The sequence below is a fragment of the Uranotaenia lowii genome, chromosome 3, assembly GCF_029784155.1.
Source record: "Uranotaenia lowii strain MFRU-FL chromosome 3, ASM2978415v1, whole genome shotgun sequence".
Lineage (NCBI taxonomy): Eukaryota > Metazoa > Arthropoda > Insecta > Diptera > Culicidae > Uranotaenia > Uranotaenia lowii.
Window position 1 is genome coordinate 238345250 of NC_073693.1, and position 15962 is coordinate 238361211.

The 15962-nt window shown below is 33.9% G+C and overlaps 1 protein-coding gene across 1 annotated transcript in view; it reads right to left on the bottom strand.

Annotated features, from left to right (window-relative positions):
* Positions 1-4344: 4344 nt before the first annotated feature.
* Positions 4345-15962, bottom strand: part of LOC129756971 (protein takeout-like) — a 37047-nt gene continuing 25429 nt past the window's right edge. Inside the window, exons 2-6 of the mRNA XM_055754048.1 lie at positions 5523-5602; positions 5215-5455; positions 5022-5155; positions 4806-4955; positions 4345-4745 (exon numbers count right to left, since the gene is read on the bottom strand). Coding sequence (XP_055610023.1) covers positions 4597-4745; positions 4806-4955; positions 5022-5155; positions 5215-5455; positions 5523-5595 — 747 coding nt within the window. The 5' untranslated portion in view covers positions 5596-5602 and the 3' untranslated portion in view covers positions 4345-4596. The remainder of the gene's footprint in view (positions 4746-4805; positions 4956-5021; positions 5156-5214; positions 5456-5522; positions 5603-15962) is intronic.

Here is a 15962-nt window from a genome sequence, read left to right on the forward strand (position 1 = left end):
TTCTGTTCCCGCCATGGAATGTGACGAAATTAAATGAAAATTCATCTATATATTTCTCAATGTTTTTCTATCATTTATTTGTGCACGTGAACGCAAAACAAAAATCTAAAAAAATAAAAAAATCAAAGCTGAAAAAGTTTTACAGAAACGATTATCAAGGAGAAAACAAAATTTAAGCACTTTTTTTAATTAACACGAAAATTGTGTGCACATTAAGCATCAAGTCATTTGTTATTCCCAAGAAGGAAAAATTCTGTTCCCGCCATGGAATGTGACGAAATTAAATGAAAATTCATCTCAGGTTCCGAATGGCATTTATATTGGTTTTGAAATGAAACATTTATTATTTTTTACTATTACAAAACAAATGATAATCCAAAACACAAAAAAAAACTATTTAAATATAACTAGGAAAAATTTATAATAATTTGAATTTTTGAATTTCTATTTTTTATTTATTTATCTATATTTAATTTTCGTCTCTTAGCTAAGCTTTTAAAATTTGTATTAAGCTTCCGCTTATTTTGATTTGCCGTTTTGTATGACATATTCTAGCTAACGGATCGGTGTTAAAAACTCGAAATGAAGACAAAGATGAAATAAATTTTATGGAATTCGATTTAATGAAACTAAAAGGCGCAAATGTTTGATTGAGAATACGTAGTTTGTTTGTTTACTCGTAAAGTGCTGGCGGAAATTTGCAATTGCATAATAAATTAGTCATTTATAACGAATGCTTAACCTAAAAGTTTTAGAGTCTAATAACATTCCCATTTCATTCTTTCTTTTTTAAACTTTGCGTCAAATCGATAGTAATATTACAATCACGATGTTTAAGAGTATCAGCAGCTGTCAGGTGTCAAAGCTATAATAACACTCATTTTTGACACTTGCTCTTTGGTATGTATTGAAAAAGCAAGCCTATGGCTCCTGGTCTGAATACCGACAAGGTCCTGATTTGACAGGTGCTAAAGTGTTTAGGAAAAATTTACAAAAGAAAATAGCAACATAAAACAACAACACCTATCGGAGCGTCACCAGTGGCAAAAATGGAAACCAGTTGAGCACTTACCGGTGCGCAAATGAGCTGCTAAAGCCAAAAAAGGACCTAGTATCACGGTGTATCTGAGAGAAAACTTTATTTTTCGAAAATTAGCATCTCTAATTTTTGCACCATTCGAAAGATGGGACTTTCCCCTTTCATTTGAGCCCAAATTTGAAATAATCCACCGGGGGGTCTAGAACATTTTATTTTTTTGAAGATTTGTTAACCTTTTAGACGGTTTTTTCAAAGACAAAATCATACTAATCACTGTGAAAACGCTCGTCTTACCTTTAGCGTAAATCCAACATCATATGTCAATAACATGATTTAATGGGAAATTTCAGTGGCTACAATTTTGTAGAAAATATCAAAGTGATACAAATTTATAGAAAAGAGTGGGAATGCCACGAACAGAGTGATTATTATTTTATTTGAAAAATCTAATAAAGCATCTCACCACTGATTGAACTGAGACCAGAAAAAGTATACAACGAGCTTAGTTATTGATTGTAGGGTGTATAAATGTTCAAAACGGTTCATTTACATGAAAAAATCAATCTTTTACATAAAATTGATCAGGATTATCTGAAGTTATGAGCATTTGTAGGGTTTTATTCTGGAAAATATGTCTCCCGCCTTTCTTGAAAATTTAGTTATTTATATTTTGAGCTAAGTTTGTGTGAATACCTTATGAACAAACATTTGGGACTAGGAAACAAATTATACTTACTTCTTACATTCAAGCCCAAATTTTAAATGATGCATCTGGATTTCAAAATCAAACATCTTTGTAGAAAATCTTTCATCCTTTTTCATGATTTCTGAAGGTATTCCTACTTTTCACTTTTGATTGATTATAAAACCTTAGACACGGGTATCTTAAGCATGATAAAGTGTCATATATAAAATAAAATAAAAAACTTCAACCTACTGCTTATGTTTTATTGCATATATTAGTGTCTTTGGAGGCACTCATGTATGCAAAAATGTGGTCGAATTTAAGTTTTAAAGCAAAAATTCCTGATTGTTCATTTTTGTCAAAAGTACACGACAGAACCTTCTGGCTTTTATTGATGTTTTTTCGATAAAAAGGAAAAAGAAGATTACAAAATGAAATAAAAATCAACTTCGTTTTCAACAATTTTAAGAGGTTGATTTGATGTAATACTATTATCTGAAAATATTCTCTTAATTCACATCTGAAGTCCTCAGATTTTTTGCCAGTTTTCTACTTCGATTCTACTTCTTAGATAAAATAACAAAATATGTGTTTTATCTGGTAGTATGCAACACTGCAAATCTTCGTCTGTGGATTTCTGCATTTTTGGCTTTTCCCTGGAATGTTATTTTCTTACTTCTATGAAAAAAAAAATAGAATTTGAATTTGAAATTCGTTTATTTGAAAGGGAGCCGTACAGTATTCCGATTAATCACCCTACAAACATCGTGTCATGAACAGTATTTAAAACAGTGGCTTGAAATGCTTAAAATAATTTTTCTACATTTATTTTCTCAGATAAGGCACATATTTAAAATGAAACATTGCTCAATGTGTGAAATGAGTAACAAAATTTTCAATTCAAGCAGGTGCCATCCTTTTTTTACGGCCGGAACAATTTTTAAAGCTATCTTTTGTCAGTTGGAGGTAAACATCAGTTTTGGTGGTTAGGGGATTAAAAATAAAAATTAATTCAAATTTTCAATACATTGGAAAAAAATTGAACCAAAGCTGGCTTGCAACAAACTTGTATACAATGTACATTGCACAAAATCCAACAACCGAGAAAATTAAGATCAAACATTTGAAAAAAGAACTCCTAAACAACAGGTCATATTACTCCAATCTTCTACAGTTTGGCTTTCGCTCTTTCAACAGCTTGAATTTTCGAAGAATGTATAAAATTTGTAATTAAAATACCTTAAACTTTGTTTATTCCCGACTTCGGGATTTTGGAAAAATCGGAGTGACAAAAAAAGGAATTTGATATTTGTTCCGCAATAATAAAACCTCAAAAATGCTCATAACTTCAGCTAATCCTGATCAATTTTATGTAAAAGATTGAATTTGTAATGCAACTAAACCGTTTTGAATATTTATACACCTTACAATCAATAACTAAGCTCGTTGGATACTTTTTCTGGTCTCATTTCAATCAGTGGTGAGAAGCTTTATTGAATTTTTCAAATGAAATAATAATCACTCTGTTCGTGGCATTCCAACTCTTTTCTATAAATTTGTATCACTTTGATATCTTCTAAAAAATTGTAGCCAGGGAAATTCCCTATTAAATCATGTTATTGACTTGTGATGTCGGATTTACGCTAAAGGTAAGACGAGCGTTTTCATAGTGATTAGTATGATTTTGTCTTCGAAAAAACCGTTAAAAAGGTTAAAAAATCTTCAAAAAAATAAAATGTTCTAGACCCCCCGGTGGATCATTTCAAATTTGGGCTCAAATGAAAGAGCGAAGTCCCATCTTTCGAATGGTGCAAAAATAAGCGATGCTAATTTTCGATAAATAAAATCGTTCCATCAGGGACGCCGTGAGTATGTGTCCCGGGTTAACACCTTCGATAGCACTTACCGCTGCCGATGCTTTAAGGGTTTGTATAACGTTTTAAGAATTGTAAGAATATGCACTGTTAATAATTCATATTTATGCAAAAAGTACTCATTTTTTTTCAATTGAAAAATTAGGACACCTGGCATCTCTGATCAAAGCTCCGAAAAAATTCACAGTGAAATACTTCCATTTCTGTCGCCAGATAGCGCTATTCGTGTCTCTCGATTTCTCGTTAAGTGGTGTATATCGGTTCTAGTATATCTGGTTTTAGGAACCTTCAATACAATATTCAGCAAAAACACTTCAGTGTTTCGTAGTTCAAAGCGTAAGAAAAAAAAAAAACGAAAAAAACATGCGTCGGAAAAAATGTATAGAACAGGTACAAAATGTTAAAACGAAAAAAAAAACGTTACGCACAAGGATTTATTTTTTATGAATTGGTTTAAGATAACGGCCACAAAAAAGATTAAAACGTGGCGTTATAACTGTACTTTGCAATCAATGAACCGTTAAAATTGTGTAAGTCAAATTCCCTCTATTTTAAAAGTGGATTGGAAATTTAACGTGAATTTTTGCCAAAAAAAACTTCACAAAAATGTACCAAAACATTGAATTTAAATAAAATTAAATTGACTTCAACGAGAATATACCATCATAAATGTGCTAATACGGTATGTGATATGTCACCAATCAATTTTAGAAAACATCCATTTTATTCTACTACAATCATTCCTCATCTATTTAATTATGAAAATATTTACAGTTTTTTTTTCGTTCATGCTAAGAGTTTGATGCTTAGCAATTTAAAAGGTAGTTAGTAGCACACGAAGCTCAACAATTATGCCCTCATATTCTGTAGATTATTTGTTTATTTTTCTTGTCTTCTTTCCAGGTTTAAAAAAGCATCACTATCAAAACCTAAGCTGAGATAACTTATGATTTGTTTATCCTACGCACTGGTTTCACACAAACAACTTCCCCCGTAAATCAGGGGAATAACACTTCTTCCGGGAACCTTTCCAGAATCTTATTTCCGGTTCTCTTGAATATCCTACCCAAAGCCTTTTCGATGAGCGGGATCAGTTCGTGGCTCACGACGGCAAAGTTTTTGTTGATGGTTTCGTTGATGATTTCACCTAAAAGTTTGAAAAACATGTTACTAGAAAAATTTTACCTTTGGAATTATTAAAACAAACCTAAGGCTCGGTCTCCACCAAAGAGATTTTCCAGCTTAATTTTTCCATCTCCAACCTTAATTTTAATGTCCAGTTTGGCTAGAGAAAGATGGTTCTTGCCATTGATAACTTTGCGGTCTCCCTTTATACGAACGTTTCCTATTCCTTGTGCTGTTTGAAAAGATAAAAAATAAGGTTGCCATTGTTTTATTTGTCAAATCATTATTGAACGCTTACTGAAGTTTCCGGTGAATTTTCCCGCTCCCTTAACGGGGAACAGAATGATTCTTCCATCGACAACATATCGTCCTTCAACGTACAGCTGAGGAAGTTCAAGTTCGAAGCTGTAGATCTTGCCGTAATCGATGACACTAGAAAAATTCAAATATTTTAAATAACCTACTTCAAATTTGGTAGAATAAAATCTCACTTCAATTTCTTCAACCGAAAGTTCGATGGTCCGTAAGCTTTGATGTCCTTAGCTGTGATGCTCACACCCTGTCCAGGAACACTTTCTGCCACAATCAAATCACCAATGTTGATAGGTTCGATGGCCGGAATGTCCAGCTCAGGGATGCCCCGCGCCAGATAGGGTCGTAACGTTTCGATCGATTGCTTCATGCAGTCTATCAGCTTCGGATCTTCTCGGTGGCACACGTGCAGGTATTCGGCTGGGAACAATTAATAGATATTGTGGTTATGGTATATGTTACACGTTAATATTTTCAAAGTACTTACGTAAATCGACGCATCTAGCTGTGTCTATAGAAAATAATATCACTAACGCCCACGATATCTGTTGTGTCCGCATTTTGGCGCTGAAATTTAAAAAAAACTATATGAGTCCTTCATTACTGAATTCTGTTTGTATAACAAACATCATAGGTTTTCGTTACTGTACTCAAATTGAATGAAACCATACTTAAGGATATTTGAAAATCAATGTAGATTCGTCCTCTTCTTTTGTTTCCAGCACCAAAATATGCAAACATTTTTTGCTGGATTGGTTGCAACAAACATTGTGCATCAATAAATTATTTTATTCGTTTTATATTGAATCTTACACACTCAATATAGTTAGTGTTTCTTTAACATTTCTCTTCACTTATTTTCCTAAACATATTTTTTTCAAAATTTTTGGGTTGAGATCTTAAAGGTATGTTAGCATGTAGCTATTAATATATGCTAATATCTTCATACTGTCCCTACTCGAATGACAATAAATACCCCTTGTAACATTGTAGCATTTTAATTAGGTTTGTGTAGCTAGTTTGTTTTAAGCGTGTAGCGAGTGAGTCAAAAACCTACCAAAGAATGAGTGTTTGATATTTAGAGTGTAGTTGTTAAACGCGCACGTGGAAAAAACAACACAAACAAAGAGCAACGAACAACAACGATCATCAACGTATTCAAACAATCAACGTAAGAAAACGTTTAGGCGGTAAGATTCGTCTTCACGCGTCAAATTAGAAGTGTCCGCTATCGTTTGGTGTCGCAGAGCTGTTGTCATCGAACAAGGAGGACATTCCAGAGCTGATTGCTGAGGACTTGCAGAAAAATAAAAGGCAAAAGAAGGAGAAAGAAAGCATCGCAGACTCGAGACAAGGCAAAGGGTGAGTCTAACCTAAAAAAAAGGCCCTGTCTAGAGCCATTAAAGAAACTGCTCGAAATTGTAGTGTCGTGTGCCTCGTAAACCAAGCAGCGGGTGGTAGGGGAAAGGTTTCCTAAATGGGCCTCTCGGGTTAAATGACCCCTCGCCTGTTTGATGAAATGGCTGACTAGACAGCTTATCTGACCAGTGCATTTTGAGGGTGATATGCTTAGAATATAAGGCAAGAAAGAATTTTATGAATTTACAAACTCAAAAAAAAAAATAATAATAAAAAGTCATACAAGGTTTTTATACATTTTGATATAATATTTTGACTTTTAAAAATTATACGTAAAGAAGCTTAAAACAAAAACTAGGATGGTTTTTGTTTATTACTCAAATGAACCTAAGAAAAAAAAAACATATTTCAGCTTTTGTGGAGGTTTAATAATGATTATATAGTGGAATAATAGAGTGTTTTTGTATGCCCCATCATGTTTGTAAAATGCCTCCATCCTAAAATAACAGGTTAAATAGAATAAATAAATGATTTTTCTCATTGAACCCTGAAATCTAAGCTCTGAACAACATCTTAAGAGAGAATTGAAGATCTTAAAAAAGATTGATAAAGTTTTTCTCATGGATGAACTGCCTCCATAGTACGGCAACCCTAACTTTTGTTTGATTTTATAAAATTATAATATACAGATTGTTATAAAACTTCAGCTTTGTAGTACGGAAATTAGTATTTTCTTGCAGTTTCAATGAAATTATTCGGAAATATTGCCCAAAAAACAAAAATTTTGTTAAAAGCATAAATAGGCGCATTAAGCCCGCACGTTTTGAGGTTCGGCATTTTAGACATCACTTATAATAAAATCGTTTTCTTGGTAACAGAAGAAAATTTTAACATAAAAATTACTCCAATGTATAGTAAACAGATGCCTGCACACGTGTATATAGTTTTTGTACACATATTCGATGTGATATTTGAATAAATCAGTGTTCTGCTTAATAGGCGCATATAGCCCGCTCTTCCCCTAACTTAGATCCAGCAGAAGACAACGGCCCCATTGGGTGAGTGCCTTATTTTTGTACTGAATGATAAAATCCTTAAGTCGCGATGAATTTCAATAAGGTCATTTTTGGGAACTCAGCCAATCGCTTTTTGGGATTTGATTTTCGCTATCTTGGTTCTGCCAGTCCCGTTTTTGCGAAATTAAGCTGCGGACGTAGAGAGAATCAGCCGGATCGAGCCGGAAGTCGTTCGAGGAGCTCCGGGCAGCTGCGGTACGCCCGTTGAAGCAATGCAGCCAGGCAGTGTTAACAGTTAACCGGATACGACTGTGATAATAAGAAAGGAAGCTGTGATTCAGCTGTGCCCTCCAAGCTGTGATATAATTGTTGTGCTTTATGATGTTATGGTTGTCGTGATTTTACGAACCCAATTCAGAGATTCACTTAAACACGTCTGTCGCTCACAAGAATAGATCAATGACTGACTTTGTTTTGTTTGTTTGCCTAGTGTTGCCAAAATAGCAAACGTTGCTAATGAAATTTATTTTATTTTATTTATCTTCAGTGTTGCCGAATACAACTATTATTTTAATTTATTTTTAATTTAATTTGATTTCTTTTCTTCATATCCTTCATCTCATCCCTACGATGGTAGGACAAATTTGGGTTTGCTACAAGATTTGGGTTTTGTGCATTTGTGTTGTGGTAAGAGTTCGCCGTGTATCACACACTGAAACTCAGTGGTGCTCAACTTGTTTCAACATATTTCATTTGATGAAATAATGTTTAATCTTTCTTCAAATTGAGGTATTGGCGCCCCCTGAACAAAACAATCCTGTATGATATGATTTTTTTAAATAATGAACAAATAGTTAATTTAAGGCCTTTTCTCATAATATATTAAGGAACAGTGTTCTTATATTGTTGATTAATTATTCTATTTTATTAACATAGTATTATAAAGTTAATACTAGCTGACGAGGTGCGCTTTGCAACATCTTTCAAAAAAAAAAAAGTTAAAATAATTGAAATTAAATCATAACTCTTAGGTAGCATTTCATACCCAATTTTAACATAATTTAGAAACAAACGCTATCATTTTTTTAAATTGATCTCTTAATTTGTTCTTCAAGATTTGAAACACTTGCTCTATTTTTATAAGCTTCACAGAGTTTATATCCAATGATGTCAAATTGTATGTTGTAATGTGGACTTTCAGCTCTTTCCCTCTTCTAATGCAAGAAGTGCTAGCGGACTATTATACAACAGGGGGGTGACAGCACTGACAGCTCTATCCTTTGTCATTGATTTTGACAACCATCAAAATTACGGGCCCACGATTTTGTGGGCCCATAACAAACCAGACATTTTGCTGTCAAAGAACCGGACTAGATGTCAAATCCTAGAGAATAATGAATGATTTCACACTAACACAACCATCATTCTGGTTCCTCATGGGTTGAAATTTTGACTTTTTCAACTCTGTACTGTTTTGAAAGGAAAACACCATAAATGTTTCTCCCGATGGATTGAAAAAAAAAAGAAAAAGATTCTCATTCGCAAGAAGAACCAGATTGTCACCCCCCTGCTATACACTCATGTTTAGTATCTAAATGACGTTATATAAGTTCACGATTTATACCAACAAACTTGTTTGAAAGCCCTGATTGGTCAATAAGTTTTCAAGCTATACATCGCCATTTATATGGAACTTTCTTTGTCCCTCCTTTCTTCACACTGCAATGCAAAAAGGTTCGTTATAATCATAGAAACATAGGGTGTGTGGGTTATCGACTAAGCCACTGAGGATGCTAGCAAGTAGCTAGTGAAATACTAGTATTTGGGTCTTTCAAATACTGTAGCTGAATTTAAAGGAATCATCGACTACTTTGAAATCATAGTTTCATTCAGCTAAGAGGTTCTTAAAACCATCTCTTAAGTGACTTAAAAAGGTGATTTTGGGCTTCGAAGGGTAACAGTTATCAAAATTTCTTTTGCTTCTATTTTCTAATTTCAATCTTAATTTCAATTCAGGTCCACCGGGGTAGGTGCAAACGGATTTTACCATAGTTGAACTTAATATATCTGGGAAATAATGTTAATCTTTGCATAGTGAAATTAGTTCTTAACAAACTCTTGTTAAAAGTAAAATAAGCAAATATCTAGACAAAAAGATATTACTAGGTTAACATATGTCCCCTTTATTTAGGCAAGTGTAAAACAATGCTTTTTTGTGATTTTTCATAGATGCGTAACATAGTATAAAAACTTTGAAATGAATTTATTACATGTTCCTGCTCGTTTTATCAAATTTCATTGATATATCTGCAGTATAAATTACTGTTTGCTATTCCACTATTATCGTCAACCGAGGCATTATGCAACAGCGGGGTTAAATGCAACATTTATATAACACCACAATGAATCAGTTTTTAATTTATTGTATTGTAATAAAGTTATCTTTTTATTATATCAAAATGATGATGATAAAATTTCTCGCATTTAAAGCTAGTTTATTAAAATTTATTATTTTTATATGATATTTGAAAAATTGTGCCATAAATGTTCAAATTTTAACATTTTTCGATGCCGTAAAATACTTTACACAGTATGGCTTGATATAATTACCTACAAACTTTTTACTAGTTTTCTCATGCTATACCAACACTGTTGGTGTAAAAATATTTTTCGAACAATCACTCAATTTCTTAAATTTTTTTTTTTTTATAATTCAGTAAGGTGTCTGGGGTAAAATGCAACAAAATGCAAATCAAAGAAACACTTTTTAAATCTCATTTCCATGTGCAGGAGTATTAATGTTTTGCATCACGCGTTTGTAAACATTGAAACTTCTTTCATCCTAACATTTTTTTTATAGTTTCAGCTTGTAGAATTTTTCGTAGTATTATTTAACCCCTAAATGTATGCAGCAAAATTAGTTTTAACAGACCAAAAACTTACTGCAATTGTTGTTTTGATGTGTCATGGTCTATAAGGCATCGCAAATATATTTAAAACTATAAGTTTTCAAACGTGTTCATAAGATTTTTGATTAAAACAAAGTTTGCTGCAAGTTACCCCATTTTCTGAGGAGGGTGAAAATCGCATGTTTTTAGAAAATTAAAAATAACTAAAGAAACCAATAATTTTTATAACTATGCCAATTTGATGTCCCATCATCTTCAAAATTGTCAATGCATATTGGGTAGGATTAACTGTGAATATAAGTTTTTAGAAGCCATTGAAGTTGAAAATTGTTGCATGTTGCTCCAGTTGACGGTACTGAATGCTGTTTAAAGATAAAGACCTTCATTTACAAAGACATTCAATAATTTTGAATATCCACTTCAGATTCAACACACGGAATACCCCTTTCTGACCTTTCTAGCATAATGCTGAATCATTTTGTAGAGGAATGTAGAGGAAAAAAATTTTAAAGGTTGTGTAGATGTTTCAAGGCTAAAATGCGCTTTTGAACTTGTTCCACCGTGTGAAATGACAGGAGTTAATATTAGTTTCAACCTTTCCAGGTTATTTAAAAAAAATTATTAAAAAAATTAAGCTTCCAATCTTTAAAATAACTTTTCAACAAAAACAAAAAACCGGATCAAAATCCTATTCTACGTAGCCAGAATATGACAAACAAAATCACACTTTTCATGTCAAGTAAGTACTTGAATTGTTTTCAAAAGAACAATACAGTATTTTTCGATGAATGATTTAAAAAAAGTTGAGTTTATTTAGTCAGATTGTTTATTTGGGCCCAACAATTTAAAGAAGAAATATTAATTAACACAATTTTTGTAAATGTTGAACGTTTGCACTGTTGTACCTTCTTAACTGAAAATTCTTCCAAAAATGCATAACTTCACTATTTTGTTATTCAAGAGTTGTTTATTTTATTGATATCTTTCACATATGCAAGCAAAAATCAATAAGAAACCTTTTACACTTGTCTGCATGTTAGACCGAATTGTCGGTAGGCCGACTCGCTTTTAGACCGCATTCGCTCCCATTTGTACCCAAGCACCACAATCCGACAAATCTGCTTCAGTATCGTCCAAATTGGCCCAATCGAAGATTTTTTCGGAAGTTTAAGCTCATTGGTGAACAAAAATAATTAGAGAGCCAAGAACTGCAAACAAATGATTGGTAGAATCAAGAGTTGTATTCATAAAGTTGACCTCCTGTTCCGACACATCAAACGGATGCTTCGGCCGATTATGGACCGTTTTCAACTGCTTACTAATTTATTTTTTTCAACAATGGACTATGTACCTTTATTTCAAATAAATTAAATCTTCTTGAAGTACACTTGACTGTTTTTCACAACTTGAAATTCCAAAATTTTAGTTGCCAACCGTTAATTTCGATTTGAGGAGGGAAGGGATTATAATTGATAATTAAAATCATAAGAGGCTTTGGGTTGCAAGTCATCACGATTTTAGAATGAAGTGTTATCGAAGGTGATAACTTTATTGATAAAGTTAAAATTCCTCTTTCGAGATGGCTTAGATGGAAGAAATTGGAAAAGATATATTTTGCAACAAAACATTCTCAGATAGCAACATTATTTGAATGAAAAAAAAATTAGACGAATTTGCAAGCAATTTTCCAATTGGAAAGATATTGATTCACTCAATGAAACAATTAATTTTGTTTCATGGAAAATTTGAGGAATTACTACTGAGAAAAATATTTCAGAAATGATTTTCTAGGCAACCTAAATACCTACTCTAAATGATGAAAACTTCTCATTATGTTTTCATTACGTTTTCGCCAAATTTGCGCAAAAATTTATTTCGATCGTGATAAAAATGTATTCGATTCCTAAATGTTAGGCTCTTTGACGCTTGGAGCCTTTTTGTGGGTCTCAGGCAATTTTCAGTCATGAGCAGCGTTTAGGAGTTAAGTTGAATTTTAAGATTTTTTTTGTGATGGTCCTATGAGGCCCATTTGGGTCCTCCCTCCACCCCACACGCATCTTTTGAAGTGGGAGGGACAATTTATCCTTTGGATATTTGTTTACACATTTCTTTGTCATTTTCTGTACTACTTGGTCGTCTTATCAACTCCCGCGTATGTCCATCACTGTACAGATTATATGCCTGATAACGCATCAGATTGCCATCACATTATAAAGATCCCATTTAGAATTCTTGCTTATGTTAAAAGGTTCTCTTCATATATAGTATTGTCATTCTTTTGAAGCTGTTCATATTCATATTATCTTTGATGTCTTGCGGCAGGTTACAATACATCTTCAAGTCGTTGTAGAATATAGAACGTTTTGTCATTTCGTTTTTAGCAATCAGAAGTCTAAAATCACAAGCTCTTCTCGTATTGTAACTGTGAATGCCGTTTCCGAATTGTAGATCTCGAGCCAAATATGAAGGTAAAATTCCTTTTTTTTCATTTTATGGACAAACTTCAGGCTGTTATAAGCAATACGTTGTTTCACAGATAACCATTTAAACATGTCGAGCATAAGAGCACTAGGCGTGTATCGGTTGCAACGTATCACAACTCTCATAATTTTATTTTGGATTTTCTGCAATCGCATTATTTGTGTATCGGAAGCATGAATTAGATTTGTAGAACAGCAATCAAAATGTGGCATAATAACCGACTTCACGTAAATGATTTGTGACCAAAAAGTCAAATATGTATTTATCCGGCAAGGTACACTACATTTTTTGGGAATTTTTTTAATTGTATAATCCACATTAGAGTGCCCCAAATGACCCGACTTTTGAAAAAGTTATGTGCTGCAGGCTTAAATTGATCCTAGGCCAAGTGCAAGATCTCATGCGAAATTTGGGCCAGATCGGAACACGGGAAGGGGTCGCTCAACGAGCCTTAAGTTTGTATGGGGTTTTGAGACATTTTGTTCGGAAGATTCATGGAAAACCATTTTTTCATAGATAACTTTGGTTTCCTTCATCCAATTTCTTTTAATGGGTTTTATTAAGGGGGGGTAGGGTCTAACACTTTCAAAAAATCGATTTTTTTATTTTTTTATTTTCTTATAGTAAAACATTTCAAGAATGTTGTGTCAAATTTTCAAGTCAATTGAAGCAAAACTGTAGAAGTTATAGGCCTTTATCTCCTCCTATCTAATACTGCAAGAAAGCAAGAGCAAAAACTTCAAACGCGTTTTTCTCGAAAGCACATTTTTAAAGTCCGTGGACATCGTAATTTGAAAACTACTTATCCGATTCTTTTCAAATTTGGAACATATTTTCTACATATAAAATACCAGACCCCAACGTTTTTCTTTTTTGATTTTTTTTACTTTAGGGAGATTTTAGAGGTGAAAAATGGCGGATTTTTAAGTGAAAAATCGTAGTTTTTACTTACAACAGCCACAAAAATTTCTTAAAAATATTTTTAAGTTAAATAAAAACGTTGGGGTCCAGAAAAACATCTATTAAAAATATGTTGCTCTGATTTTTTGACTTCAGATGATTCTGTGCTGAGATACAGTGTCCACCGCAAATCCTGTTTTCTAAAAGGCATCCTCGAAAATGCTCCGTCACCGGCTCATTTTTCAATATTTTTCTACGAAAAAATTCTAAATGTTCTTTTAACAATGCTTTGTATAATGCAAAAAATTTGAATACATTTGTTTAAACGATAGCTCTAGAAAAAAATCGTGAAAATGGTGTTTTTTTATACCCGTTAGACCCTACCCCCCCCCCTTAAAGCCCAAACTGTGACAAATATTTCATCTGAAGACTGCAAATCGATTGGAGTTAAAATAAAAAAGTTATTAGGCTTCAAAAATGGGCTAACTTTTTTCAAGGTGGTATTCATCACGGTTAATGCTGCGTCGAACTGTTCGAACACCCCGGCTCATTAACAATGATGAATACCACCCTAGAAAAAGTTAGCTCATTTTTCAAGCCTAATTACTTTTTTATCTTAATTTGAATCAAATTGCAGTCTTCGGATGAAATATTTGTCATAGTTTAGGCTTCAAGAAACCCCGTTTTCAAAAGTAATAGGCCAAAGAAAACCAAAGTTATTGATGAAAAACTGGGTTTTCATGTTTCTCCCAAACGAAATGTATCAAAATCCCATACAAACTTAAGGCTCGTTGAGCGACCCCTTCCCGTGATCCGATCTGGCCCAAATTTGGCATGAGATCTTGTACTAGGGCTAGGTTCAATTTTAGCCTGCAGCGCATAACATTTTACAGGTTTTGAATTTCCCATACAAATTTGGGGCAGTCTAGTTCACATACTTTATATAGTTTAGCTTATCATCCACTTGCACTCCTAGATATTTCATTTGACGTACTCTTTCGATTACACATCCGCCAATAAGCAGATTTGGGCAATTCACAATTTTGCGATTGCCTATAATCATCCAGTTGGTTTTATCGAGATTCAAGCATAATTCTGTTTCTAAAACTCAGTAATGTTTTCCAAATCAGCATTTGCTTCATGCATTATGAGTTCTAAGTTTTTACCCAATAAGACACTGAATCATCAGCATACAGTTCGAGGTGACCGTGCTGTAGGCACATTATCAAGTCGCTGATATTTGAGTAGTTTATTTGTATAAAAATCAACGGGTCACATGTTTATCCAAATGATAACTTAATCCTAAATAACTTATCAGAATTAAAATCCACTCGACACAGTTCTGGACACGTCTAATATTTTCCTTCGGAACACATTTCTCGAAACTTCAAAGTCGAAATGCGCAGAAAAACGATTAAAAGTTTTTAAGATTCCGACAAAAGCGCTGTTGGCCCCAAAGTTGTTCAGACGAATAGGAACGTAGAGCTGCAAATGCTGGTTTCTTAATCCTCGGGGTCGTACACTGATAGGGACAGCCTTCAGCAGCGTGGGAGAGTCTATTCTCGATGTCAGCAGGTCAGCCTCAACCAGAGCTCGAGTAGCGTTCCTACGAACTTGAAGCGTGTGCAAGTCTATGAGGCGGCAGAGATTTTCGTAGGCAGTACACGTCTTTGAAGTCTTTGGCCATGCGAAACAGGAATCCAAGGTTTCTAGAAGCTTTGTCAACAACATAGTTCGTGTGAGTCTTAAACTCCAGCCGTTGATCGAGGATAACTCCTAGATCGTTGATGTGTTCTACTCGGGTGATGGTTTCGCTTCCAAGGATGTACTCCGCACGAAGAGTGTGCCGCTTACGGGAAAATGATATAACCGAGCATTTGCTGCGGTTCAACGGCAGGCAGTTAATGTCGCACCAGTGGGCAAATACGGAAAATTGCTGCTGTTAAAAGTCGATATCGTCTTGGTGGTTTATGGCGTGAAAAAGTTTCAGGTCATCAGCATAAGCAAGTTTTGTGCCTTCAAGGAGCGAGAGTGCGTCATTGAAGTAGATTACGAAAATTATCGGTCCTAAATGGCTTCTTTGGGGTACTCCTGAGGGGGCAGGGAATTGCCTGGAAAAGGATTCACCAGTTCGAACGGATAATTTCCGTCCCTCTAGATAACTCCGGAACCAATCCAGTAGAGATCCACAGAATCCTAAGCGTCCGAGCTTTGCGATTGCGATATTATAGCGCCAGCACTAAATTTTACTTCGGAAGTCCG